The 25,401-nt window shown below is 51.0% G+C and overlaps 2 protein-coding genes across 2 annotated transcripts; one reads left to right on the plus strand and one right to left on the minus strand.

Moving 5' to 3' along the window:
• Nucleotides 1-1,456: 1,456 nt before the first annotated feature.
• FTH1 (ferritin, heavy polypeptide 1) lies at nt 1,457-4,159 on the plus strand (the record flags this gene model as incomplete). Its single annotated transcript, XM_010288685.1, is given in 3 exon segments — nt 1,457-1,640; nt 2,668-2,793; nt 3,815-4,159. Coding segments are annotated over 3 exon segments (475 nt in total), but the record flags the coding sequence as incomplete, so codon positions are not given.
• A 1,800-nt stretch (nt 4,160-5,959) lies between these two features.
• LOC104622032 (bestrophin-1-like) lies at nt 5,960-15,015 on the minus strand. The gene is made up of 9 exons (XM_010288686.1): nt 14,864-15,015; nt 13,826-13,920; nt 13,207-13,440; nt 11,992-12,146; nt 10,830-10,907; nt 9,104-9,256; nt 8,522-8,602; nt 7,533-7,684; nt 5,960-7,157 (listed from the first exon to the last, which is right to left on the minus strand). Exons 1-9 carry the CDS (start codon nt 15,013-15,015, stop codon nt 5,960-5,962), a joined length of 2,298 nt encoding a protein of 765 aa, XP_010286988.1.
• Nucleotides 15,016-25,401: the final 10,386 nt, after the last annotated feature.

Below are 25,401 nucleotides of genomic sequence, written 5' to 3' on the forward strand. Positions count from 1 at the left end.
TGATCGGGGCGGGGGTTCCCGGGGGCCGGGCCGGGCCTGCGGGCGCCGCCGCGCTCCTCCCTCCGTCTCTGGGGCCTTCTTGGCCTTCCCCAGGGGGTGGAGCGGCCGCTTGTTTTCTGTAGGTGAGGCCTTTATCTCGGTGGCGACCTTCGGTTGGACGTTAACCGCTCTCTGTCCCTTGCCCTTGGCGGACTCGTTATCGGCACAGCTCAGCAGCTTCCAAGCGGCTCTGCCCTTGGGGCTGGGCTGGATAGCAGGAGTTGACTAACAAAGCGATTGGCACCTTTCCCACAGGCGTTCTTGTCTCTGAGGCAAGGTTTTTCCTTCGTAGTTTTTTTAAGCAAATCCGTTGGACTTAATGATCTTAGAGGTCCTTTCCAACCTTAACGATTCTATGATAATGGTAGGAATCCGTGGTTTCCTTGGCACTGTGCTTACATGTGTCACTTGGCGTGAGGCTCCAATTTTAGCCATAGTTGAGATGAGTAACTTTGGTCCACACAGCAGCTCTGACCTCTGTGCAGCAATCTTGGCGCTTTAGATCTGCAGGTAACTTGGGACTTTCTAGCGACACTGTAGTAAGTCGTGGCATGTAGGTGTAGAACTTTTACAGCTTGCTGCTGTGTTACTGTGAAGGTTCTGATTGTCAACTACAAGCTAAATGTAATTATGTTGGTGAATGATAGTGGTACACAAGCACCAGTGTCTTGCTTTGAACCTCCAAGCTGATGGTTGAAGAGCAGAGAATTCTGTAGTAGTTTGTCTGGTAAATAACTGGCGGTTGGTACAAAGCTTTCCATTGAGTCCTGCCTAATAGCTCTGACAAAGAACAAACAAGCTGTGTGATGACTTCTAACTACTGTTAAGAGGTTTTTTTGGCTTTCAAAAAGATGATCTTCTATTTGCTGTTGAATATGTATTCTAGTTCTATTTATCTTTTGTTTTTTTAAATGCGATACTATTTTTTTCAAAAGTAGAAAGTGTACTTCTTAGTCTAATCCCTGATAAGCCTGGGGAACCACGGCAGCTTTATTGTACTTGGCCACCCTTAATGGGTATTGCAAATCAGAACCTTGACTTGGGGTCATTGTAAACAAACTCGGGCAAACAAAGGGAGCAGGGAAGACTTCTTCTTGAAAAAGGCTTTTCAAGTCTGCTGTGTTTAAGGCCTTTGAATGGTGCTCAGAAGAACGGGTATCTTTGTGGGGTGTAGGGTTTTTTGTATCTTCAGAAGTGAACGACAAACTATCTATGTCCCTGGTGTTCATGATAGGGATGCAAGTTAATTTAATACTAGTCAGGAAAACCTTTAACTTGCTACTAAGGGAAGGTGCCCTCCTGTCATCGTGCTGCTTGCTAGCCTTGGCTTGGACTCCAGCCATCTTGAAGTAGGGCTGATATGAGACCTATCTGAAGTCACGGTACGGACTTGGCTTTGTGTGGTTGCTGGACTGAGGCTTGGGGTTTGGAGCACGTGAATTCTTGTTTTTCAGTCCTACTATTTTGACCGGGATGATGTGGCTCTGAAAAACTTTGCCAAGTACTTCCTGCATCAGTCCCATGAGGAACGCGAGCACGCTGAGAAACTGATGAAGCTACAAAATCAGAGGGGCGGACGCATCTTCTTGCAGGACATCAAGGTGAGGAGTGGAGCTATGGGTTGTCCTGTCTAATGCAGAACTAGACTTGTGGTCTGTCTCCAAGCTGGAAGGGGACGAATTTCCCTGTCGGTCCTCTCCCAGAAGGAGCAGCAGTGGGCAGTAGATGAGCATACTGCATTGCTGTGATCCATGTGTGGCACTCAGCCCAAAATCTAGAGATGTGTAGTAATTTGATAATTTGTGCTGATTGACTAATAACAAGTACTTTCTATGTAAGGAGAGGATGCCTGGTCCTAGGTGGTTTGCTGTGGGGTGAGGGTAGCTAGAACACAACTGGTTCATCTACCTTAAATTTAACAGCAGGAAGTTTCTCTGTTCTCTGCACTGTTTTGTAGAGAACTCTTGACTCACTTGCCATGGGAATATGAAATCTCGAGTTTCCAATTGCTTCTTATGGCTCACTGCAAGACTTAATAGCACTGTTTTCTTGAAGTCACTTCAATTAGACTATTCAGAACAGCAGAAAGTAATGTCGTGGGGCCAGTTTAATGCAAGACAACTCTTCATGGGGGGGAAAACAGCAAACAAAGTAAGCAGTGGGCAGTTGAGAAGAATTCCCTTGCTTACTAGTAAGTCTGAGTACTTGTAAATGCTGGACTCTGTACTAGGCAGTTCTGAGCTGAAGACTAGGCTTGTCTGTACTGGTGTCTTAACAGCTTAATTCCTGGGACTGTGCCCATTACCTCCTTACATGGGCAGATGTTTAAGCCATTAGGTTATAATGGGAGGAGGAAAGACAGTTCTCTTAGCTGTCTTGCTTACAAGAGCTCATAGAACATAACATGAGGAGAACCTCGGGGATGGGGACAGGTCTGGGACTTGGAGCATGCATTCGGCTCTGTTCAGAGTGTGCGCTGTGTGTCTGCCAAGTTTTGGTGATAGCAAAATGAAGAGACCTAAATGCCTGAATTTGGTCTAAACAGCCTGTGAGACTGATCTAAGACTTTGCTCCCCAATGGTCTGTGGATATTTACTGAAAATATGGTCATGTGCTTTCCCCTTCTAGAAGCCAGATCGTGATGACTGGGAGAATGGACTGACTGCAATGGAGTGTGCCCTGCACCTGGAGAAGAATGTGAACCAGTCACTGTTAGAACTGCACAAATTGGCAACTGAGAAGAATGACCCACACGTGAGTAGATGCTGAAGCTCATTACACATGTAGCTGTGTAATGAGGGAGCTTGTATGTGTATAATTGTCTGGGTTGGCGGGGGGAGCGGTGTGTCCCTGACCTCACTAAAGGTGAAAAAAGGGTGTGAACTAGTGGTGCTGCCTTTCCAAAGGGAAGGGCCCAGGTGTCAGCCTGTGCCTTCGCCATTTGGCAGGGCTATTGCTGTCTTTTTCCAGGAGGACGAGTTGCAGTGTGTTAGGGTTGTTGAGGCCTTCCTTACAGAACAGTGGGTGCATCGCTTTGTTCAAACCCTTCTGTTGCTCTTGGGAACAGGGAGTGCTCATGAACAGTGTTTTGAGGAGAAGAAATGTATTAAGCTCTATGGAGAAGGCTTGTTTCTGTGGGGGATAAGTTCTTCCTTTAAACTCAGTGGATGCCTCTGAGGCTTTTTGCCATAAAATTTTGGGGTCATTTCTTCTAGGTGTTAAAAGCCCTGACACTTCAGAACACAGTGTCTGAAAACACAGGTTTTTTTCCACAGATGGAAGTTAGTGACAAGGCTGGATTGAGGCTTCTTAGTATCAGGAAGAAATTAGCATGTGTCTGAATCAAAGTACTCTTGGAAGTGTCCTGCATAAGTTAGAGGGAATTTTTAAAAAGACAACACAGCTGGATCATTCTAAAGGTGTAAATCCTCATGGTTGTGAATTCGAGTGCTGTGCAGTGGGGCCTTCTTAATATGTTCAGAAATTTTCCTATTGCTTCCTGTAGTGAAGAAGAGGGGAGGCTTCCTGAGCTGACAGTGTACTGCAAGGTTCTGGAGTAAGCGTGCCTAGATAAGTCTGCCTCACTTTGGTCTTGTTCTGGCATTGCTGAGGCAAAAACCAAAGGCTTCTTCCTCTTGAGTATCTTCTGCAGCTTTAAAATTGTCATTCTCTGTATCCTCTCCTTTCCCTAGAGAGGGCTGGTAGGATTTTGGATGCTCCTTCAGCAGGATAAGCTGTGTTCAGGCCTAAATTTAAACTCTTGTCTCGCTTTCAGTTGTGTGACTTCATTGAGACTCACTACCTGGATGAACAGGTGAAGTCCATCAAAGAGCTGGGTGACCACGTGACCAACCTGCGGAAGATGGGGGCACCAAAATACGGCATGGCAGAGTACCTCTTTGACAAGCATACCCTTGGGGACAGTGACAATGAGAGCTGAAGTCTTGCCAAGAGCCACTCTGTGGGTTTCAGTGGGACTTCTACTTTGCTGTCCAGCCGTGCATGCATCTTCAGCTATCTAGTTAAACTGTTCTCATATTCTGTACCAAATATCGCCCCTCTTTTCTCTTGTGTTTTGTGTATTGCCCTCCATCCAATAAAGTGACTTGGTTCGAGTTGGCTCTTTCTATTTTCTCTCGGGAGCGAGAGGCCTGTACTTGCAGGATTGTGCTCCATAGTCTCTGTTGTGACAGTTGTCTGAAGTTGGGCATGGATGAAGGGATATATTAGAGGGATAAGGTTTTACTTGCTTAGTGCTTTTATAAAAATGACTGCCTTTTCCAGGCCAGTGGGGCCTGCTGCAGGAATTGCTCAGTGACTAAAGCTGGGTTTTAAAATGCTTTTGCCACCAAAGCTGTTGCTGTAAAAAATGCTCAAGGAAAGGAAGGCTTGAGTATCTGGGCTTGCTGAACTGGTCCCTGTGAATTCAGGTGAGGCTACTGAAGGACAGGGGTTAGTGCCTCACTAGGCATCATGCCTAATGAACGGTGCTACACTTGTGTATGGGGAAAAACATACTGTGAATCAAGACTTTAGAGCTATGCACTCTTAAGTGGGCTGGACTGACGTAGCAGTGCTGCAGGAACTGCCTCGGGGATGCTGTATTGGGAATTGTAGCGGGCGGTGATGGCATCTGCCAAGGTGTAGCAGCTGTAGTTGGAAGGCAGAGAGAGTAGGCAGCTGTTGTGGGTATTGGAAGGGATGTGGGAGGTGGAGTAAATTTGTTATGTGCCCTCTGTGATGGGGGAAACTTGCAGCTGTTTCTGAAGACAGGAAGAAGTAGGAAAACTGTGGTTTCTTATAAATTCCTATTTTTTTGTGTGGAAGCTAAAATGAGGAAACGAAACGGATGGTCCTGGACTTCAGCCTTACTTTTATTTTCTTAGGGAAGACAGTAAAATCTCATAGCTGTAGGGTGTCTGCTACCATCCAGATGACTCCTCTGCGCACTGTCAAATCAGTGGCAGATATGATGTGGAACTTCAGAAGGAAGCAATGTGCTGGGCAAATACCATTGACTGCAGCCACCTGCATTAGTGGATGCTTGCCCTACCTTATCCCATTACTTTTCCAGTACTGGAAAACAGCTAGATGTGACTTTAAGCACCGTGGATCTGCATCACAAATGATGTCACTTGCTTCGGTCCCTTACTCTCCCTGGAGTATCTTGTCAGTTAGTGCAAGTCCTGCCTGAGACTTGTGACAAATGTTAACATAAAGCTCAAGTTGCAATTCTTGCTGTATTGAGGAGGGGGGAAGTATCCTTATTAACTCTATTCCTCTTCTGTTGTGGGCTATCCCTGCACTCCAGGTTCTTCAGGCGCTCAAGTTCCAATTCTTGCTGTATTGAGGAGCAGGGGAAGTATCCTTATTAACTCTATTCCTCTTCTGTTGTGGGCTATGCCTGCACTCCAGGTTCTTCAGGCTGGTACCTGCTGAGCTAATCCTCTGCTGTTAGGCATCTGCACTATTTAACACTCAAAGTCTTATTTGTTCTTTTGCTACATGTTAGAGGGGTTTTTGCTTGTTTTATTACTGTTGCAGCACTGAAGTTGTGCCTGCTGCTGTACCCAAGGCCAGCAGCAGTGTGTCATTAGTGCTGGCTTTAGCCTAGGCTGGGCTTTAGCTGCATATTCCAGCAGTAGGTGTTTTGGCTGCACTGCCCTTCTGTGTGGCTTAGTGCCAGCGTGGCCAGGTGTAAAGATACTGCGATATCACTAATACGGCAGGGGGCTTGTCAGAACCTTGGGTCATTAGTGCTGGCTTTAGCCTAGGCTGGGCTTTAGCTGCATGTTCCAGCAGTAGGTGTTTTGGCTGCACCTTCTGTGTGGCTTAGTGCCAGCGTGGCCAGGTGTAAAGATACTGCGATATCACTAATACGGCAGGTATCTTGACAGAACTGTGTGTCTCTTGGTCTCCTCTAGCTGTACTGATCGATCTGCTCTTCGCATGTGCTTTCACTGGTCTCCATGATCACTTCCATCAGCCCCACGTAGTCACCTTCGGCTAGCGAGATGCCAGAGTCATTGGGGGATGGACTCTCTGCTCGTCTTGGCTCTTTTGTAGGAGGAGTATTAGTGCTTCCATTTCCAGTATCTCTCATGGTCCTGGAAACCTCTGCTGGATGCTGGTCTGGAGTGCTGGCTGCATCTTCTAAACTGAGGCTGCGAGCATCAGGGCCTGTGTTCCCCATGTGGGATCTCTCCAGCACTGGGGATGTTGCAGGAGTGAATGAGAAGCAGAGGGAGGCACTGCCTACGGGGGTTTTGTTACTGGGGGTGTGGAAGGCACTCGAATGCTCAGAATTGGGAGTGACAGATGCTGTGTTCTCCAGGGTTAGCCAGGGTGGGTGGGAAGCTTTCAAGCTCTTCAGACTCTTGAAACTACCTTGCTTCTCGTAGTCTGGGGACTCTGCCAAGAAGGGGAATTTAGGGCTGTCTGATGCTGTGGACTGAGCTCCTGGACTTCCTGTGGTGGCAGCTTCTGTGCTTTTACTGTTAGAGTTGCTCTTTTCTTCTACCATTACAACCAGTGAGTCGGGACCTTTGCTCCGATCTGTTGGCCAAATAAATGTTTCCTTTGCACCTGACCCAAGGGAGCTCTGGCTTTTGTACATGTCACTGACCCTGGAAGGTGAGGAGTTGACGATGACGTCCCTAAGAGAAGTCGAGCATGCAGCGATGCTGGAGAGTGCAGGAGGCTTCTTGCGGCCTTGGCGTCTGGAAGGGAAAATCATGGGGATAGAGCTGATCGGTGTCTGTGGAGCACTGTAGAAACCAGGTCTCTCATAAAACGGGGTTGACATGAAGGCATCAAACTCCCTTAGTTTTCTGTCTTCACTGTCCCACTGCTCCTGTGAGCCGGAGTCTCCGCTTGGCCGATTGGTGCTGCAAGGGCTTCCAGACTTGCCCATGTCGTGGTATGTATAATGGGAGAAGGGGGATGTGGGGTCTCCTCGCCTGCGCAGCAGGTTCATCCGGGAAGAGGACCTGGAGAAGCTTGGTGACTGGACGCCGAGGAGGCGGCCCAGGTGTCCCAGTAACGGTGTGGAGTGGTTGGCCTCCTCATTCTCTTTAATTTGCTCCAGGGGCTGGAACTCCATCTCTTCTTTCTGCATGCTGGGGAAAGGCAAAACCAGCCTGTTACGCAGTCACAAAAGGAGGTGGTTTCTGGTGAGAGGCTGGCAGCACAGGGAGCGCTGCTGTCAGTGGCAAGCCTCTCCCTTCCTGTATTGCCATTAGATATGTGTTAGGCCCTCCACAATAGGGATGCTCATAGGAAAGGGAGCGGGGCAAGAGATCAGAGGTATCCATTTCCGAGGAGGATGTTGGCTGTCATCTTTGGGTGAGCCTAAAAGTATCTTAGAGCAAGATTTCACAGACTATGGAGAAAGATATTACTGCATGCTCTTACTCCTCAAGTGTAATATCCTGCACAAGATCTGATCCAAGGTGTAAATGTGGACTGTTCTGACACTCTGTGGCTGCACTCACCTGATATCAAAAGTTGAGCCAAGGAACGATGGGCGCTTGTACTCAGCAGTGGCCGCAGTGTAGGGTGGCTGGGGATCAGGCTCGTTCCAGTATAGGTCCTTCTCCAGAATGGGCAAATCCTGATGCATCTCATCCACTGCCATAAGGGAGACCTGCAGGGGACAGCAGCAATGTCGTACGGGGTGAGCAGCATTATGTGTGGCTATTATCAGTGGACAAAGGAATGCAGGGCCAGAGGAAGCAATGTAGCACGGAAGGGAGGCAAGCGGCTGGGTTTGCTGTGTGGTTTCCTGTCACTCGGGTTGTTTTTCACATGGAGAGATTTGATCAATTGGAAGGAAAGTGATGCTGAAACAGACAGAAAGGCAATATGCGCCCTAGGACAGAAGGTCTGAAGGTGGAGAGTTGCTGCATGGAAGAAAGCAGAGGAGGCAGTTTTAGATACAGACACAGGGTGGCAAAAGCTAGGGAGAGGCAGGAGTGTCACTGAAAGGTAACGGCGTGAAATGAACAGCCTGGATCCATCGTGTGTGCCAAAGCATGGACTAAAGCTGCAGTCGGTCTCTGTGCACCAAGATACGCCAAAAGCCCTGTCTTCCCTGGTGTGGGGGCATCCTCCTGGCACAGCTCTTGCCCCACATTCTTCCTGGAGCTTGGGTTATTTCCTTAGCTGATGGGGGGGAACAGTGAGCTGGCCACCTTCACCCTCATATTTGTTGAGAAGCCTTATGCTCTCCTGCTCTCCTAGCCATCTCCCTCTGGAGATCCTGGACTGCCTCTTCACGTGCAGCCACCTGACACTTCGGGAAAACACAAGGGTAACAGGGATGCTTCTCCACCCCATTGCAGGCATGGGAGGTGGGCAGCAGAGGTGTTGGAGGAGAACTTTGTGACTGCGCTGATAGGGCTTGCTAAACCCTCAGGTGAGGTCCTGTCTCAATGTTCTGCTGCAGGTCAGGCTCATCTGGAGGATCATGCCTTTGCTTTACCTGCAGGTTCCTGTCGATGAGCCAGTTGGTTTCAAAGTCATCATCGTCCTCCCCAAAAGGGTTGATGAGTTGCTCAGCCACCTGCATGTGGAGAGAGCATAGTGAAGGACACCATGGTCATACCTGCTCCTTTCCCTGCAGGTAAAAGGCCTGTGGGGCAGAGTCGTGTCTCTTGAATTTGGAGCAATGCTGTTCTTCCCAAAAAGGAATGGGTTAATGGAGGCTTGCCAGTGGCTGGGCAGCATTGGTGTACATAGAGAACTGCCCCTTGCTCACATAGCCCGCTTGCAACTCCAGACCACCAACTGCAGGTAAAGCGTAGCCCACTGCCTCTCTTTTTCCCCAAACTAGTCAGGACCAAAGCTTTTGGGAAAGGTGGAACTGATCTCCAGGTTGAGACACTCGGAAAATGAGAAGGTCTTGGCAATACCCTCAGCCCCTGATTGGCTCCCCTTTTGTCTGCCAGCAACTGGCATGTTGCCCTTAGGCCAAAGAACACAGCGGGGTTCCTGGTGAGCCCACACTGGGAAAAACCCTTGGCTGGGTCAGATTCCGGCTCCAGACACATTTTCTTGGACTTACCTTTAACCAGCCAGCGTAGAAGAAGAACTGCAAAAACGTAAAGACAGGCACGAAGAGATCTAGTTCATGGCCAGGATATGCTTTTTCTGGATCCAGGAACTGCCGCCCGATCAGACAGGCCAGGAAGAAGCTGTAAACAGCCACGGTCACCACCTGGGAAAGATGCCAGGGGACACACCAGAGCAGCTTGAGTTCCCAGCTTGCTTTCCCAGCATGTCTCTTCAGTTCCACCCCGCACATCTCCAAACAGCAGCAAGATGCTGCAGAGCTGCTGGCTCTGTAGCCTTTTGAAAGCCTTGGATTCAGTTATGACAGGCTTCTCCTCTGCTCTTTGCAGAGGAGATAGGTTAATGTAATATCCCCTGTAGAAAGCTTTAAATATACCCTTTGCCCTTTAGTTGTTACATACACTATATTTCATTCCATGCTGTCCCTGGAATGACATCTGTGTAGGCGCCACAGAAGGATAATGGCAGAAGAAAGCACGTGGCATCCTAGATGGAAAGGGCTTAAACAACTGACACACGGCTGCATGGTTGTTCTGCTGCTGAAGTAAGGGGTGCTGTGAGCTCGTTTTGTTCCTGTCCTTGCCTCTCCTGAAAGCTGTCTTGAGCCCCTTGTGGCTCAGTCCGTGCTGGCGGGCCACTTCCAAGTCAGGGAGGGGAGCCCTGGCAGTGCTGCCAGCTCTGAACTAGCTACTTCCTTCCTGGTCCTCATGCTGGACCTTTTTTATATTTGCTGTTGGCTTGCCCAGATTTCAGGCTACAATGAGCTTTGTGCTTTTCTCTGTAATCACGGGACTGGAAACTTCCCCTTTTCAAATTAAAAGCAACTCAGACTCTTGCGTGGTCTCTTGACACAACAAGCAAGGGGGTTCAAAACAAACACCCAGCATCACAAGACTCTCGGGCTAGCCAGGCAGCTCCTTGCAGTGAACAGCACAGGGCTGTTTCATGGTAGGCAGCATACAGAGTGCCTCGAATGACAGACTTTGCATTTTGGATAGGAACCTATTAAAAATGGGTTGTGTACTGCAGACGGGGCAAAGACATGCTGTGATACTGCTTTTGCTCCTGGGACAGGACACTGGTCTGTGCAGGAATATAGTTTCTCAACGTGTTGCCTGTTAACCTTCAGCGCTGCGTGAACGGAAGCAGTTCCCGTTCCATGGTGTTTCCAGGTGCATTAGTGTTACCTGAGCAGCCAGATCGTATGAGACAAAGGAACAAGCTGGTGCCGAAGCGTCAGTCTGGGTTTGCATTGAGAGAGCTATTAAACAGCTGAGTACACGCACGCAGCTCGCTCTCACACACGCGGCACAACTCCATCAGAGCTGCCCTGCCTGCTGGAGCAACTTTGCCGGCAGACAGACAGATCTTAGCTCTGCTGAGGAGGAAGAAACTGCTTCAGGGACGTGCTCCTGGCAAGGCAGTGCAGGGAGCGATCCGTGTGCGTCTGTGTTTTCCTCGTACCCACGTGGCACGCATGGTGGTTAGCTACCCCCAGACAGCGTGTGTTTCTGTAGAAGTGGCTGTGTCTGCGTTATGGAAATAAGGCTGAGGGTGTGCTGTTGAGCTACGTACGTGAGAGCGCCGATGTGTGTAGGTGGGGATGAGGGGTCCAAGTGTGGGGCAGGTGTGGGTGTAGATGGGGGTGCCCCTTGTAGCATGGGGCAGTGAGCACGGGCAGGCAGCACAGCAGGAGGCGTGGGGGGATCCCTTCTCACCTGAGTGTAGACCAGGGGGATGCTGATCCAGTCGTACCCATAGAGTCGCCCGCACTGGCTGCGCAAGGTGTTGAGCTCCTGCAGCGGGGAAAAGGAATGGCCTGTCAGCACGAACGTTGCATCGCCTTGCTGGGGACACTGAGCCTCGCCATGCCCGTTGCCTTTCATTGCTCCAGCCCACTCACACCTCCTCTGGAAGGAAGGGCTCAGCCAAGACTCCTGCTCCCTTGGTGCCCAGCCTCACCCCAGCAGACCACCAGCAGGGTCTCACGCTTGCCCTGGAGGAACTCCTTGCTGCCAGGGTGTCTCCATCTGACACCAAGATCCCTTCCTAGCTCACTTCGTAGCAGAGTTTTCCTACTCACAAAATGAGCAGCCAACAGGTTAGGCAGAGAATTCTCAGGAGCATCCATTTCTCTCTCATGACTATATAGTGAGTCTAGATAAATAGCCCAGAGGGAGATCTCTCTCTGGGCAGATGAATCTCACTCCAGGCAACAGAAACAAAGTGACTTTCTCTGTACATGAATACCCGGAAGGATGAGCTGCTTTATGTCTTTTTTCTCTGCAGCTGGGCAGGGATCGTTGCCAGGTCTTGCCTGCGGAGCATGGCCTGCTTCCCAGGACTAAGAGTTTTCAATAGCGAAGTTTTCTACAAGGCCCTTGGTTGTTGGGGATGCTTTTGACCTCTCCTGGTCTCTTCCAGATACATGCTTCCCTGGCTTCCTTGCAGCTTTCCGCCTGTATCCTAGAGACCTCCACTGGCCACTGTCGTTGGCTGCTCTGGAGTGTGTGAAGGCTGGAGGAAGGCTGATCAAGGACCTGCTACGTGGGTGTGTCTCCCATTACCACGCCTAGATGTGAGTCCCATGGTTCCTACCAGTCCCACCTTTGAGAAAGATGTCACATTCCCCTTACCTCTAATACATGTGACATTGCTACCATGTCAGCAGGCCATGAAAAGCTCTGTTCTGGCACGAGCTGGAGAGTGACAGTGGGGGCATTTCCCATCAAAGTTAATGTAATATCCCCAGGGACAGGCTTGGCTCACTGTTCTACCTCACCATTCCTATTCCTTGCCTGACCTCTGGAAATTCCTGTAGTTGCCCCCAGAGGACTGGACCAGGATCTCAAACAGTTGCCTGTAGTCTCTGTCACTCACATTCAGGATGCCTTGGAGCAGCACACTGTCCCGGATCCTCCCCTCGTTCCTTGCCTTCACAGCCAGATTAGAGAACCACACACATGGGATCCAAAACTTGTTGTGGGGGGAATTCAAGCTCTCAAACTTCTTGTGCTCTTCTGGTGTCATGAGGCCTGGGTGGAAAAGAGTAGGTGGGAGAGGAAAGACCATAAAGGGCTGAAAGGAATGGATCTGGTCTGAAATGAAAACATCTAAATCTCAGGTGGTCATCTTAGCTCTCCTTAAAAATCACAGGAAAGACTCAGGCACTCAGCCTTTGGGAGACACATAGGAGGTCAATTCTTCTTGTTGAAACATGGAGTTACAGAAGTGTGAGAGGCAGGCTTTATCTCATTTTGCTTTGGATGTCTGCAGCATATCTGAACAGATCACAGTCAGCAGGGAGATAAAGTACTGCTGAGGGTGGAATTTCCTGGTGTACTTAGACATTTGTTGGGAATGGGATAACTTGTGTCCTTGAAGCGCCTGTTTCTCTCTGGATTGCAAAGGGAACCCAGTTGACTAGGGCAGGTGCAGACATCTCCCTTTGGGCAGACTGGGAAATGTTGTACCTTGAGGAGCATCTTCAGAGAGGATTCAGGGAGCCCAGGAGTTAAGGTCGGAGGTCTGATGCTCCAATTCCCACCTGCCCAGTGGAAAACTGTTGCCCTGAGGGAGGACAAACATACCACTTGGCAGGGGTCTGCTCGTGCTCTGCTACAGATCTGTGCACAGGGTCATTTACTACAGGGAGCTCTTCTCTTCCCATGCACACTTTCAGTGCAGGGCGAGCAGCTCCCAGTGAAGTACCTGCACCACAGTTACTCTAATCTGATCAGCCAGGGCTGCCCTGTGACCTGCAGCATATCTGCATTTACAAACCAGATCTCGACACTCTCCTTATGTAAAAAATTCAGGCAGAGACTCTTCAAACAAGGCTTCCAGCCACTAACAGGAACAAGCATGCTGTGCCACAGGGAAACAGACAGTTGATTATCTCAGCAGAGCAGAGCTGGGGCACGAGCAGATGTGCAGCACCCGCTGCAGACAGCAGCTGAGCACATTGCAACGCTATCCCATCTCCAGACTGGAGGCCATGTGGCCCTTTCCAAGGTTCCTCTCTCCGAGCACAGCAGCAAGGTGCTGCTGTCTGCCTGCTGCCAAAGCCGCGCAGAAGGCAGTACCAGTACTGACCTGCCCTCACGACATGCTCCATGCTGGGGAAGCGCTTGTAGACAGCAGTGCTGACTGAGCGCAAGATCAGCACACTGCACAGGTTGCTGTAGCGCATGAGGGTGCGACGCAGGAGCCGCCCGTACTCGTCCGCGCCATCCACGTTGCAGGAGACCAAGTTCATGATGCGGTCAGGCCATGGGATGCTCTCGTATTGAGCCCACCAGCGGGACACCACCAGAGCCACGTAGAAACCTAGAGGTGAGCTGAGCAAATTAGCCGTCCTAACGGAGTGGGAGGTGTAACTGCTCATGCGTAGGAAGTCTGGTACCTCTCATACGGGGATGGGTGCAGGCATGCCTGCAGGGCAATTCAGATCTCTGTGCTAAAGTTAGTCTGGGTTTCGCAGTTTATTTGGTGCCTGCCCTCCTGCCAGAACGCAGGGCCAGCGCAAGCTGTGTGCTGGGGGCATACCTCACAGCTGCAACATGGAACGACGTATTCTGCTTGAGGAGTTTTACAAAGGCCGAGGGAGGGATCTGCTCAGTGAATCTTGCCTGCCTGCAGAGCTGTATCAAACCAGGGAGAAGAAATGCCGTCCCTTTTCCCTCCCTGTGTGTTCCCAGACAGAGCTCCTTACCCAGCACAAAGGACACGGGGATTAGCTCAGCATAGCTGTTGCAGTAGAGCGCCAGCTTCTCAAACATCAGCCTTTGGCTCTCACTCAGGATCAGCCTAAAAGGGAGAAACAGAGGCATCAGTCTCAAAGAAGAGCCTGTGCCACGTTGGGCCTGCCAGGATAGGAGTCTGGCAAGGGAAGCCAAGGATGGGTAGTCACGATGCTGCCACGCTGTGAGTCCGGGGATGATGTGAGTGAACAGCCGTTGTGAGCCTGGGCCATCAGCCCACCTCCCAGAAATACCCTGCTGACCAGTGCAAAGGAGCCAGAAGTGGTCGCTGGCAGAGAGCGTGTGGTAAGTGATGCAGTCTGATGTCAGGGACCACCCCTATTTTTCTCACTCGGGAGAGTGCTATGTGGTATCAAGGGTTTGCCACAGAGCTTGGATGTGCACCACAGTTCACTTAATATCCTGGAACATGTCAGTCCAAGCTCTGCCCTTCCATAAGTTCCTGCCTCTTCCTTCGAGCTGCTTCCCTGCCTCTGTGCCGCATCTGTGATCAAACCAGATAGAGGAGCTCCCTGTCTTTCCCCACCAAAACCAGACCAGCCACAGAGTACAGTTTCCTTACCACAGATCTGCAGTCCCAGAGCTGATGTCTGCTCTCAGAAATGTACCCAAGGTATTGCCTGTTGGGGTAACAAGGGAAACTCTCTCCTACAGCTCCCTACTGGGACATCTCCAGTTCTAGTTCAGCCTTGGTCTCCGCTGATGTACATGTTATTCTTCTGTAGGTAATCAGCAAATGCAACTCTTCATCCCAGGGAAAAGCAGCTGTTACTTCCCAGGACATAAAAAGGAGATTTATCAGCTGCTAAGCCGTACTGGAGTGGTAAGGAAGGACCTTTCCCTTCCTGCTGTGAACAGAGGCCGGTGAGTGGCTGGCCAGCTCCTCTTCACCAGGATCACTGTCCCAATCCTCTGTTGCTCAATTATCCTGCTCCTGGACAGGTTGAGAGTGAGGAACTGTGTTAGTGTCAGAGTGTAAGGATGCTTACCTGTAGACAAGACTGATGGTGAAGTAGAGAGAGATGAAAATAAGGAACTCGGAGTAGAGAAGTTTGTAGATGCTTCCCTTCCATTGGAGCAGGAGCTGTGAGAAGGTGCCTAGGCGGGCGTCAGCCACGCGGTTGGTGTACGTCACTGTCATCACAGATCCTAGTGGAGACACAAAATGAGCAGATGTTGAAGCTGTCAGCAAGCTTGCAACAGAGGGAGGAGACAGGGACACCGCAAGCGTCCCAGCAAGCAAGCAAGATGGAAGGAAGGAAGAAGGGAAGAGAGAAAGAATCAATGAGTTGAGATCAAAAGACAGGTAAGATGAAGTCAGTGACATAGAGAACCAGGAGGAAATTTATGGTAGGCAATTAATTTGATAAGCTTGCCATCTTTTTTCCTGTCTTTGAGCTGCATGTGAGCTCCTTACAATGATAGACAATATACTTTCTGGTGGAGCCCTTGGTTTCTAGTGTTTGATTGTCAGCATTCAAAGGGCTTGTTGGTCAGAGCGGACAGAGCCCACATGCCACTTCCTCCTGCAAACCAGTTGTTAAAGATAATTCTCAGGGTCACAAACTCCAAAGTTGCTTGCTTTATTTTTTTTTTTTCTTGTAGTATTTGCTTCAAATATGTTGTTTCTGTAAATCTGCTTGTCAGAATGTGTCTTCCTGGAATACTGACGGCAAAAAAACCCCCCAAAACAACCAAAGGAAAGCAAAAGCCCCAGAAAGGAGAGATTTCTTGGTACTGATCCAGATGAAGGTACCCCTGGAGATTTGACAGTTTTTTTTGCACTCGCCCAACAAGTATAGCTGTCTTTAAATTTGGGCTGAGGGCCATATTTGGACTATGCTGGTCCTAGTCTCGCAGGCAGAACAGCCCTCCCTGTTAGAGAATGGAGGGATGGAGTTTGGCCAAGCTCACAGAGCACAAATTCCAGCAGTTCCACCTCCCCTTTCCTTCAACGATACGTTGCACGATAAATCACGCTGGGTGAAAAAAGGCATTCAGGCTTGTGCAATGCTTCCCAATCATGAAGCATACCCATTGCACTTCTTCTAGTCTAACCTTGGATAAATAATTCTTTATCATCAATTAATAATCAGACTTACATTCATATAAACTTGAGTTTGTTAAAAACCCCAAACCAGCGTAATCCCTGCCAGGCAGATAGGTGAATGATCCCTTGGTTCATAAATAATTATCTAATGTGAAACTGTTGGTATTTCTAAATCTTGACACATTACCAGGATGTTGCACAGACATTGCTATCTAACGGAGGCAATAATGTTAGCAGTTCTGGGGCCTTGGGCTTGTCTCTGAAAGATGGAGACAAAGAAGCATTTCAAGGGACAACTCAGACCTTACTGCTCTGTAGCAGCAGCTGAAGGCAGGTAAGTTTGCATCCATGCTCTTCAGATAAGCACCTCAGTGAAAGACCTACACATAGGTGGGGACAACTCAGGTCCCAGTGAGCTGGTGCTGTGAAGAAAAACAGCACAGTCTGTTTTGTTGGCTATTTCAACCAAACAGCATCTTTGTCCTGGCTTTGGCTTTTCAGTGCTGCTCCTCCTTTGGGTTTCCCTGTCATAACTCTCCCTGAGTTCCCGCTCACAGGTTATATCGGAGGAGCAGAGCTGGCACCTGCCCTGCCAAGGGCTCCCCAGTGGCACAAACGCACCTTTCACTAGACCTTCATGTACATTCATGCTGTTTCCATACGCATTTCTGGCCTGTGCACAGGATTTAGCAGAGTGGTTTTTAACTGCCCTAGAGACTGCACACACATGGGCTGTACAGATGAGAAATGTATGCAGACACCCATGTATTTGTTGGGGGCTGCTTACAGAAAGCTGGCTGTCTTCTCTATGCTTTGGGTCTTGAAAGCACTCAGGGAGATTCTTAGTTGCGTAATTCAAATACAGACTCGCTTTTTACCAAACATGGAAAACTTCAGCTCTTATCCATGTAAATAATGGATGTCACCCACCTCTATGCAGTTCTGCTCTGGCATGGGTTATGGGGCTTTTCCCAGTGCTTTTTCCTCCAGCCCTGGATGGTTGAGGCACTTCCCTGCCCACCTGCCTGCCTGTGCAGGACTGCCCCAGGATGTCACTCAGCAGCTGGCACACTCAAAATACCATTTGGGGTTGAGGTAGGTGGTGGGAGGTGACTCGCCGCAGGACCGCCACTCGCACACCGGAGTCGGTATGGGGAGGAAGAGCCATCCCCTGTGCGGCGGCTGCACAGCCCGCTCCCCAGGGAGCTGGTGCCTGCCGCTGCCTGCATCTGCCTGCCTGATCCATCCAGACTGACCATTGCATGAGGACGTCTACCGATGCTAAACAGACTGTGGGAGTCCGCAGCAACCAAGATCCCGTGACAGCATGCCAGCGTCAGGTGCGTCACCCACCGCGTAAGACGGCAAACAGATGCGCGCAGCTATTGCGAAGACGGAGAGCAAGCAGGTGGAGCAGACAGATGGAGTGAGAGGAGGTCATGGATAGGCAGGGAAGATAGGTCTTCGAAGGAGTCTATCTGCTCTCGGGAGGACGAGATACTTACAGTCATGGGCTCCCGAGCTGCGCCGGAGGCTGTGGAGGTTTGGTCCCGCACGTGTCCTCGCTGGGTCCTTTGTGGCCCACGCCACGGCCCACCTCCTCGTGCCCCCTTGGCTCATGGGGGGATTGAACCTGACAGACACGGTGTGCTAAGGAGCCTGAAACCCACTTGGGAGCTGCAGCCGGTCACTTGATGCCGTAATCCTTCCTCATTACAAAAGAGACTCTGTTGTCTTTTGCCCTGGTCCCTTCTAATCTTCTGAGTAAGCCCTGCGTGTTTATAGAGGCGGCCGGAGGAGGGGGAGGCAGGGCTGGCTGCTCCGCAGCTGCTGCTGCTAACTCCTGGCACAGCCATGGTGGCTGCCAGAAGAGAGGCATTTTTCCTCTAATTCTTTCCTGTTTGGTCCCTTTCTCTGTGTCACAATCTTACAGGAGCCCCAGAAGATTAAGGAGGGCTGGAATTTTCCATAAAGGCTATAAAATGTGTCACCCTTAGGGCTGTGCAGCCCTCTCTTCCCTGGGGAAGCTCCTAACTCCTCAGGTCGACGAAACACCTGGCCCATGGCCTGCCTGGTTCTCAGAAGATGTTTCTCTCTAGCTCCTCACTGTCTCTGCTGTCCCTGGATGAGTTTGCCATCTCTTCCAGCTGCAGTTTGGATGCCACTGGCTCCCCAAGACTCTTTCCATGTGTTCACTTTCTTCTCCGCTTGCTCCCCCAGCACTGCTTGGGGGCTGTCACTGCTCTTTCTTGCTTGCCACCCTGGGAAACACTGGTCCTTGCCTTTGTCCTCAAGCCTCCACCAAGCCAGAGAACTCCTTGCCTCTGTCTCTCCAGGGTCCTCAGTCCCTTTTCTGCTCCCAAGCTGTCTCTCACAACTGTGGCCATCCTTCTCTTCCACCATCTCCTGCAATCTCTCCTGTCAAGTCTTTAAGACGTTCCCCTTCCATGAGCCTCTGAATCGAGAACCTTTCTTACCAAATTAGTCTTGCTGTGGCACGCACCCTTCACTATCAAAAAGGCTCCTGGGCAGCAGCTATGTGCCCACAGGCACAGGACTTTGGACAGCCCACAGCTCTTCACAAGACCTCTGTGTCTTTCCATCCCCTTACTGCTCACTCCTGTGGGAAGTTGTCCCTGTTGTCCAAGGCAATAGCATCTTCCCCCTCGACACCAACATTTCCTCCAGTCAGCCTTTGCCGAGCTGCTACAACATTCAGTGTCCTGGAGACAAGGAGCTGCTCTGATCCTCATGTCCACAGCCATGGCCCTGTCTTGCCCCCTGGACCCAACTTCATCAGTGTGCTCTGACCCTCCTTGCCTCCATCATTTCGCCAGCTGTGGGCCACTGTGGAGGGGGAGCATAGGTCTGGTCCCTGCAGGTAGGAGCAGCTGGAGACCCAGGCTCCTCAGTGAGGCTTTGTGGCATTGCCATGTGTGTTTTTTCACTGCTCTTTCCAGCTAGCAGGCAGAAAAGTCTCCAGTGAAATTAAAAGAAGAGCTAGTTTTTCTAAGGACCTACTTTTTCTTGTGCTGATCTATGTGCCTGTGTCTTTGACACTTGTTTAGCAGCAGCAGTGGGGATCAATTTGTCCAAACTGTGGGTTTCTCCTTTCTGTGTGGCTGAGCCTAGACCAGGGGAGGGTTTCACCGCTCTGAAGCAGCTGCTGCCCGGCATCTGTCCAATGTGGTGTTTCTGGTGCAGCCCTGGAAATTGCTGTCAACGGTGAGGAGATGGTAGTTTAAAGCATGGGACTCGGTGCCAGCATCTGAGGTTTTAATTCCGGTGTAGGCTGTGGTGTGTTGGATTACCTCTGGTCCCGATTCCTCTTCGACAAAAATGGAGGGAACAATCCTTGCTTCTTCTACTTGGCACCAAAACATGGACATCTCCTGACTTCTGCTAGTCTCTGGGTAGAAGCTGCTCTGTATTGGATCGCATGATATGCTGAAGGACGTGGGCACACATCTGGTGGGAGTAAGTTACAACATCTGGCCTTGCAACTGGGGGGCTGCCACACTACGTGTCAGGAGAACGGGTATAATTGCAGGGGAAGGGATGGACCTGGAGCACCTGGCCTTACCAGAGTCCTTCCTGCGTGAACACCCTGTATCCCTGGGTGTGCTGCAGCTCCCTGGCCCTGGAGCCAGCCCTACCGGGGATGACTTGCTCCGGGTAGGTGGGAGAGCGATGCAGAAGAGAAAAGGTGATGCTTCTGCAGTGTGAGATACAGACCTGGCACATGGAGGGCCACTGGGAGAGCCTCACATTCAAGGTGTGGAACTAGATAAGGGTCCTTATCAGCAGCCAGAGACGAGTGAGTACGGGGTTGCCTCACTGGCCCAACCACAGCAAACTCATCATACTGACTGAAGGATCATACGGTGGTGTGCCTACCATCACGAGCAGCACAGGGGGAAAGACAGGCATCCACCAGGACCGAAACACCCCAGCTGCCCTCCCTTTCAGAGGGAGGTGTTGTTTCAGACCCTGGCGTGGCTGCCCCTGCGTGAGTGGCACAGGAGGTTGGGTGCCCCGCTTTTGCTGAGGCTCCGGGACACTCTTGTCCCTCAGAGGTCTACTTGCTGTGTTATCTGCTCTGTTATGGGGCTGGACTTGCTATGAAGTCCCTGAAACTTTGCTCCTAGGTTGCGGCTGCTCCCAAAAGGCCCTTTTATGGCCAGGATCACAGGGTTGGGACAGGGTCCACAAGTGATTCACGATCATGGTAATGTCTTGAAACACCAAAGAGCTCCGTAGATGGGGGTAAGAGCTAGGAGAGCACAGGGATGGACCCTCTCTGAAGGCAAGGTGGTCTATGCAAGGGCACTGCTCTGTGGTTTGGTCCTCCCCTTTGGGGAGGTATCCAGAGAGAAGGAATTGGTGGACAGGCAGGCTGAGACAGCTCTTGAGGGTCTCGGTGCCTGAGCCTTCATCCCCACATGTGGCAGGGCGACAAAAATGGTTCAAGTGAGACATTTGCTGGAGCTGTTGAGAGTGGTTTGGGTGCTCTGGGCGACTCCAACATGAAACAGCAAAACCTCAAGTGTCCTGCTCTTTGTGGAAGGATGTGCTGGCATCTGGGGGACTCTGCTGCCCTCCTCTGAGAGTAGCTCAGCTGGCAGCTCATGTCGTTCAGAGCTGCTGTTAGGATGGCATGAAATATTTGTGGAATTTAATATGAAAGTAAGTAACTGAGGACCTGCCAGCGTGGCAGCGCTGCTTGGATCTCTTTTCACATACCCTGTGGCCTCAGTCCTTGCAGGTCTTGAGGAAGACGCCAGCCCGAAAGCCTGCCTTGCACAGAAGCAGAGGAGGAAGCAAGGAGGTGCTGACGTCCATCCTCAGTCTCACAGCCGTGGAATCATTCTCATTTTCTCCATTTTACAGATGCGGAGATTGACTTACTGCAATGGGAAGTGAATCCCTGCTTTGGGAACCCCAAAGGGCCATTATCTGTGCTGAGTTAGCTGCAGCTGTCTGGGAAAGGCATGGTGCCCTCCTTGCTGTCTCCCAGAGAATAACAAGTGCTTTTCTCAGAACGACGCCATAGGTCCCAAAGCTTGGTGAAATCCCTTTCCCTTCTCCAGTTTCAGTGCTGAGACAGACACAGAGGCAGCTGGCATCAGGGGTGTCTCTCAAACTGACACTCTTCCCTGGAATCTGATGTAATAAAAAAAAAAAATAAAAAGAAGTGGAAAATATCTGAGGAGGTGCTGTTTTGCACAGACAGGATTTACTCTGAGGTTTGAGCTGGCCATGAGTGTTTGAAGAGGATGCAGTGACCATCAGTGCTTTTGGGAGGACCCCCAGACTTCCTCCCTTTACGTAGATTCATCACTAATTCTGCACTGTCCTGGGGGGGGCCTGAGGGCTGGGGGCACGCTAAGGGTGCTGCCTGTCCCCCCCCCAGCACTCAAGCTCAGTGTGGTAATTTCTTTCCTCGTGGACTATGTGCTGTTCTGACATAGGGAGGGGATAACTTGCTGCCCTAATGGAAGCAGCCATGTCCCTGCCAGCTCTACAGCTTTTTATAATACTTCGTATTTTTTTCCAGCTCTGTGGCAAATCAAGAGCCATCTGGTAGCACCAGGCTCCCTACTCCTGGAGCTAGAGTTGGCATGTTTGTGTATAAGGAGCCATCTGGGATGGCACGGACCAAGCTGCAGGATGCCTGGGAATCCTGGCCAAACAGCTCCGCACACGGACAGACTGACTGCACCTCACTGGACTTTTTTTTTGCCATCACGCCCTGACACATGGAGATGTGTCTTTGCTCAGGAGAGATCAGAGATCAGCAGTATGTGAGTACGACAGCTCTTTATGGCTCTGAGGTTTCTCTATCTCCCTGCAACTCCAAGTGCCAATCTCTGCCTGACTCTCTGTGTTTTTACTTTCAGGGATCTGAAGGGTAACAGGTCTCTCCTTCTCCCTCTGGCATTGCATACTTCAGTTTGTACGGACATGAAAATGAGGGAAGAGGCCATAGTGAGGTCCCCCTTTTCCTGCCCTAGCCACCATGGTGGGGATTAGGTTTCAAAGGGAGGACCAAATGCGTTGGTCCTGGATGTCACTTCTAGGGACTGCCTCCTGCAGGTGTTGTGGGAAGGACGCAGGACTGAGAAGTTTCTGGTTGAATAAACAGTGACCAAATCAGCTAGCAGAAAAGAAGACCTTCTGAGGTCTGCTGAGGGGCAGTCCTCCTTTCTCTCCTGGTTTCCCAGCTGCTCTTCTTCCTTTTCCATCTGGTGTCTCTTCCCCTGTGTTCAGGCTGAACCCTTCCTTCAAAGGATGCTGCTGAGCGTGAGGTTGCTCTCTGTCAGCCGTCTGCAGCCGAGAACCGGCAGGAACAGCGGTGTTTCTGGTGGGTCTCTGCTCAGTGCCGCAGCGTGACTGCTCTTAGCAGCATCTGCCTGAGCAGCAGGGCACTGCTGCTAGGAGCAGGCTAGTCCCCCCTGCTCTTCTGGCTCTCAGTCAGGAGTGGAGCATTTATGCTTTTTCAGTCTTTTCCTTTCACCCTGTTGCCCTGGAACAGGGCTTGCGCTTTTTTGGGTGGTCAAGGCAGATCCCCCCCATGAAATCAGAGATTTTAGACCCAGGGATCCCCGAGGACCCTTGCCGAAGCCCTTCCAGCCAGTTGAGCAAACATGCTGCACAGCTGGCCGAGACGGACGAGAGGGAGGGGAGCGAGTGGGTGGATGAAGCCAGGAGTTTTAGGCCATTTGTTTTCATTCTCATTTTCACAGCAATAACATCCAGGCTGGGTGTGCTGGGTCAGGGGTGTAGTCCTGCTTTCCAAGCTCTGAGATAATTCCTTTTACTCCTTCCCTTCCCAGCCTGGGTATGCTTTTTTCTTTTCTTTTTTTTTTTTTAAATTGTAGTATCTGAATCCATGAGAAGATGAGGCAGGCCAGAGGAGGTTTGAGCTCTCTCCCATGACTTGGAAGCATCTGTGCTAAGCAGGGTGTCCTAGCTGAGAGCTGCTTTTGCTCTGCAGGGTGGTCTTGCACGTTGTTTGAACCAAACTCAGGATTTTGAGCCCTGCTCTTCATTTATGACTGACTCAGAAGAAGATGTGGGCACTCTGGGAGGGAATAGGAAGGATCAGGATGATGTGGAGGCAGAGAAGTTGCTGGCTACAGGAGGCAGTTAGGACCAGATCCCACCAAATGTGAGCCTCTGCTATGCTCTGGTGGTTCCCCAGTTGCTCAGTACATGTAAACATAGCCTGGGCTCAGAGGATGTCACTGGGGGATGGTGTGGAGGGGCTCCAGAAGTGACAGAGGTCTGCTTGGGGTGCCGGAGGAGGTGTTCAGGCTGGAGATGCGGAGCTGGGTCAGAGAACCCAATACAAGTGTATCCCCGCGTCCGAGAAACCCAGAAGAAGGATTGCGGGGAGCTCCTTTCCTGTGTGAAAGAGCTGTGGGGAGCAGGGGACCTGGCTGGACCTGACTGTCTGGAAGACACAGAAAGCATTAAACATGCTGTTTTGCCTGGAGGAGATGGGAGGATGAGAAACAAAAGGTGAAGAGTCAGGAAGGTTGGTAGCTTGGCAAGGTGGAGTGCGAGAGGAGTGGGGGTGACCAGGTACAAGTGAGGGACCGGAGGCAGTGGAAGTGGGGAAGATATGAGGGAAAAAAAGGGTGACTAAAAATGCCTGGGGCAGCGGGGAGGTACCGTGTTAGGGCCTTCGTAATAAGTTTGTGCCTTGCTGGGGGATTTGCAGGAGGCAAAATGGATTTTATGATACTTCGTTACCCAGAGGTCAGTGATTTTTCAGCTTCCATGAAATGTAAACTGGAAATAATGAAATGTAAATGGGAAATAATGTGGGAGAGAGCAAAATACTTCCACAGTGTGAGACAAAGGTGCTGGGTTAGAGCTTCCAGCTGCACTGGGACTTTAAGGTTGTCTGGTGGTTTGCTGCCTCTTTAAACCAGAGGTGGGAGATGGGTCTGCGTCTCACCAGCTGCTGGGATGGACACTTCTGGACACTTCCCAACACGGCCTGGGGGACAGCTAGCCTTGTGCAGTGGGCATGGAGAAGGCAGCAGCTTTTCCTGCCTCAAGGCAGCTTGCATGATAACCCTCAGCTTGGGAGTGGTATGTGCCGAGTTTTGCTCTGCTGGGCCAGCACATTCTCACCTGGTTATGGAGAAATGTCAGGGTCTGTCCAGGCTTCCTCAATAGCTCTGCCTGTCCGTTGGGCTGGGAGTGAGGGGGAGCACGTGGCACTCACCTTGTGACAAGTTATTTTTGTAAGGGGCTGGGATTCATCATCTCCAGCATCCATCCTCTCTTAATGATTCCTGTCTGCACTACGAGTACTCTTCCTGCCTTTGTTGGAAGTTCTACCTTTCTAGTCCGAGGACCCTCCGTCCCTGCCAGCCAGGCCTTGGGAGTTAATAATTACAAAGACTAATTACTTCTGGTGCTGCCTTGCAAAGCTGAAGATCTTTCCCCTCCTCCCAAAAGTTCCCTGAAGATAACAAAGGTTACAGCCATCGACACAAATGTCTTGGACACTTCGCTCCGAGACTTCAGAGCATGGGGTTGGCCTCTGTTGTCACCGTGGATCCTGGCCATGAGGCAGGGCAGGGCTGTAGATGACACAGACACCCAGGAGAAGTGGGGACAGGGAATTGCTCCCCGTGTGGTATCTACAGCGGCACTCTGCAATGGATACAAGGATCACCACGTCTAACTTGCCTGCCTTCGGCGTTGTGTCCGGCAGCGAGGCAGAGGATGGGGCAGCTGAGACCAGGGCGGGGGCTGCCCCTGTGTGCGAAGGCTTGGAGGGGGTTCCGCTGCCTGGAGGAAAGCCCAGGGCAATGGCAAGGTAGGACGCAATGGGAAACGTGGGGGAAGGACCGATCTTGAAAACATACTCTGAGGGTGGCCTGTGAGGGCGGGGACAGTTTTTGGTCCAGTGGAGCCACTGTCACCGCAATGGCAGTGCAGTCACACCAGAGGTGGTTGTGGGACCCACTGTGGGACTAGGGTAACAGCAGGAGCGTTTTGCCTATTTCGTTCCCAGTGGGCAGACATGCCCCAGGGACAGCGACGATGTGCTGTGCACTCCCTGGAGCACTTGCTGGGGAGGTGGGAACCCTGCAGTGCTGTGAGCGGCAGTTGTCTCTGCCTGTAGGTAATGCTCCAGTGAGAGGGTGAACTTCCTAGAACCGTAGCTCCTCTTGATTCCAGTGGTGGGCTGTGGGGCGATCATTTCCAAATGCCCCAGGAACTACCTGGGGCTGACCCTTTTTGCCCCTTTGTGCTAGCAGAGCAGAGCAAGCGAGGGAAAAGCTTTGCGGATGAGGATGCCCTGGGAAAAGGGGCTCCTCGGTGCAGGTGGTGATGCAGGGCAGAGGAGAATGGGTGGACAGAGAACGGTGTGTTCCCACTGCTTTGCAGAGAGGATGGAAATCCGTGCCGCCACATGACTGCACTCATCTGCTGGGAGAGCTGCCCTGCTGC

This window comes from Phaethon lepturus, unplaced genomic scaffold (genome assembly GCF_000687285.1).
Source record: "Phaethon lepturus isolate BGI_N335 unplaced genomic scaffold, ASM68728v1 scaffold21706, whole genome shotgun sequence".
Classification (NCBI taxonomy): domain Eukaryota; kingdom Metazoa; phylum Chordata; class Aves; order Phaethontiformes; family Phaethontidae; genus Phaethon; species Phaethon lepturus.

Coding starts and splice junctions, on each gene's coding strand:
- LOC104622032 (XM_010288686.1), bottom strand. CDS start 15,015: ATGACAGTGACGTACACCAACCGCGTGGCTGACGCCCGCCTAGGCACC. Junction 10,908..11,991: donor TGCTCCAAGGCATCCTGAAT/GTGAGTGACAGA, acceptor TCCCCGCTGCAG/GAGCTCAACACCTTGCGCAG. Junction 9,257..10,829: donor TCCCCCTGGTCTACACTCAG/GTGAGAAGGGAT, acceptor CATCTTTCCCAG/GTGGTGACCGTGGCTGTTTA.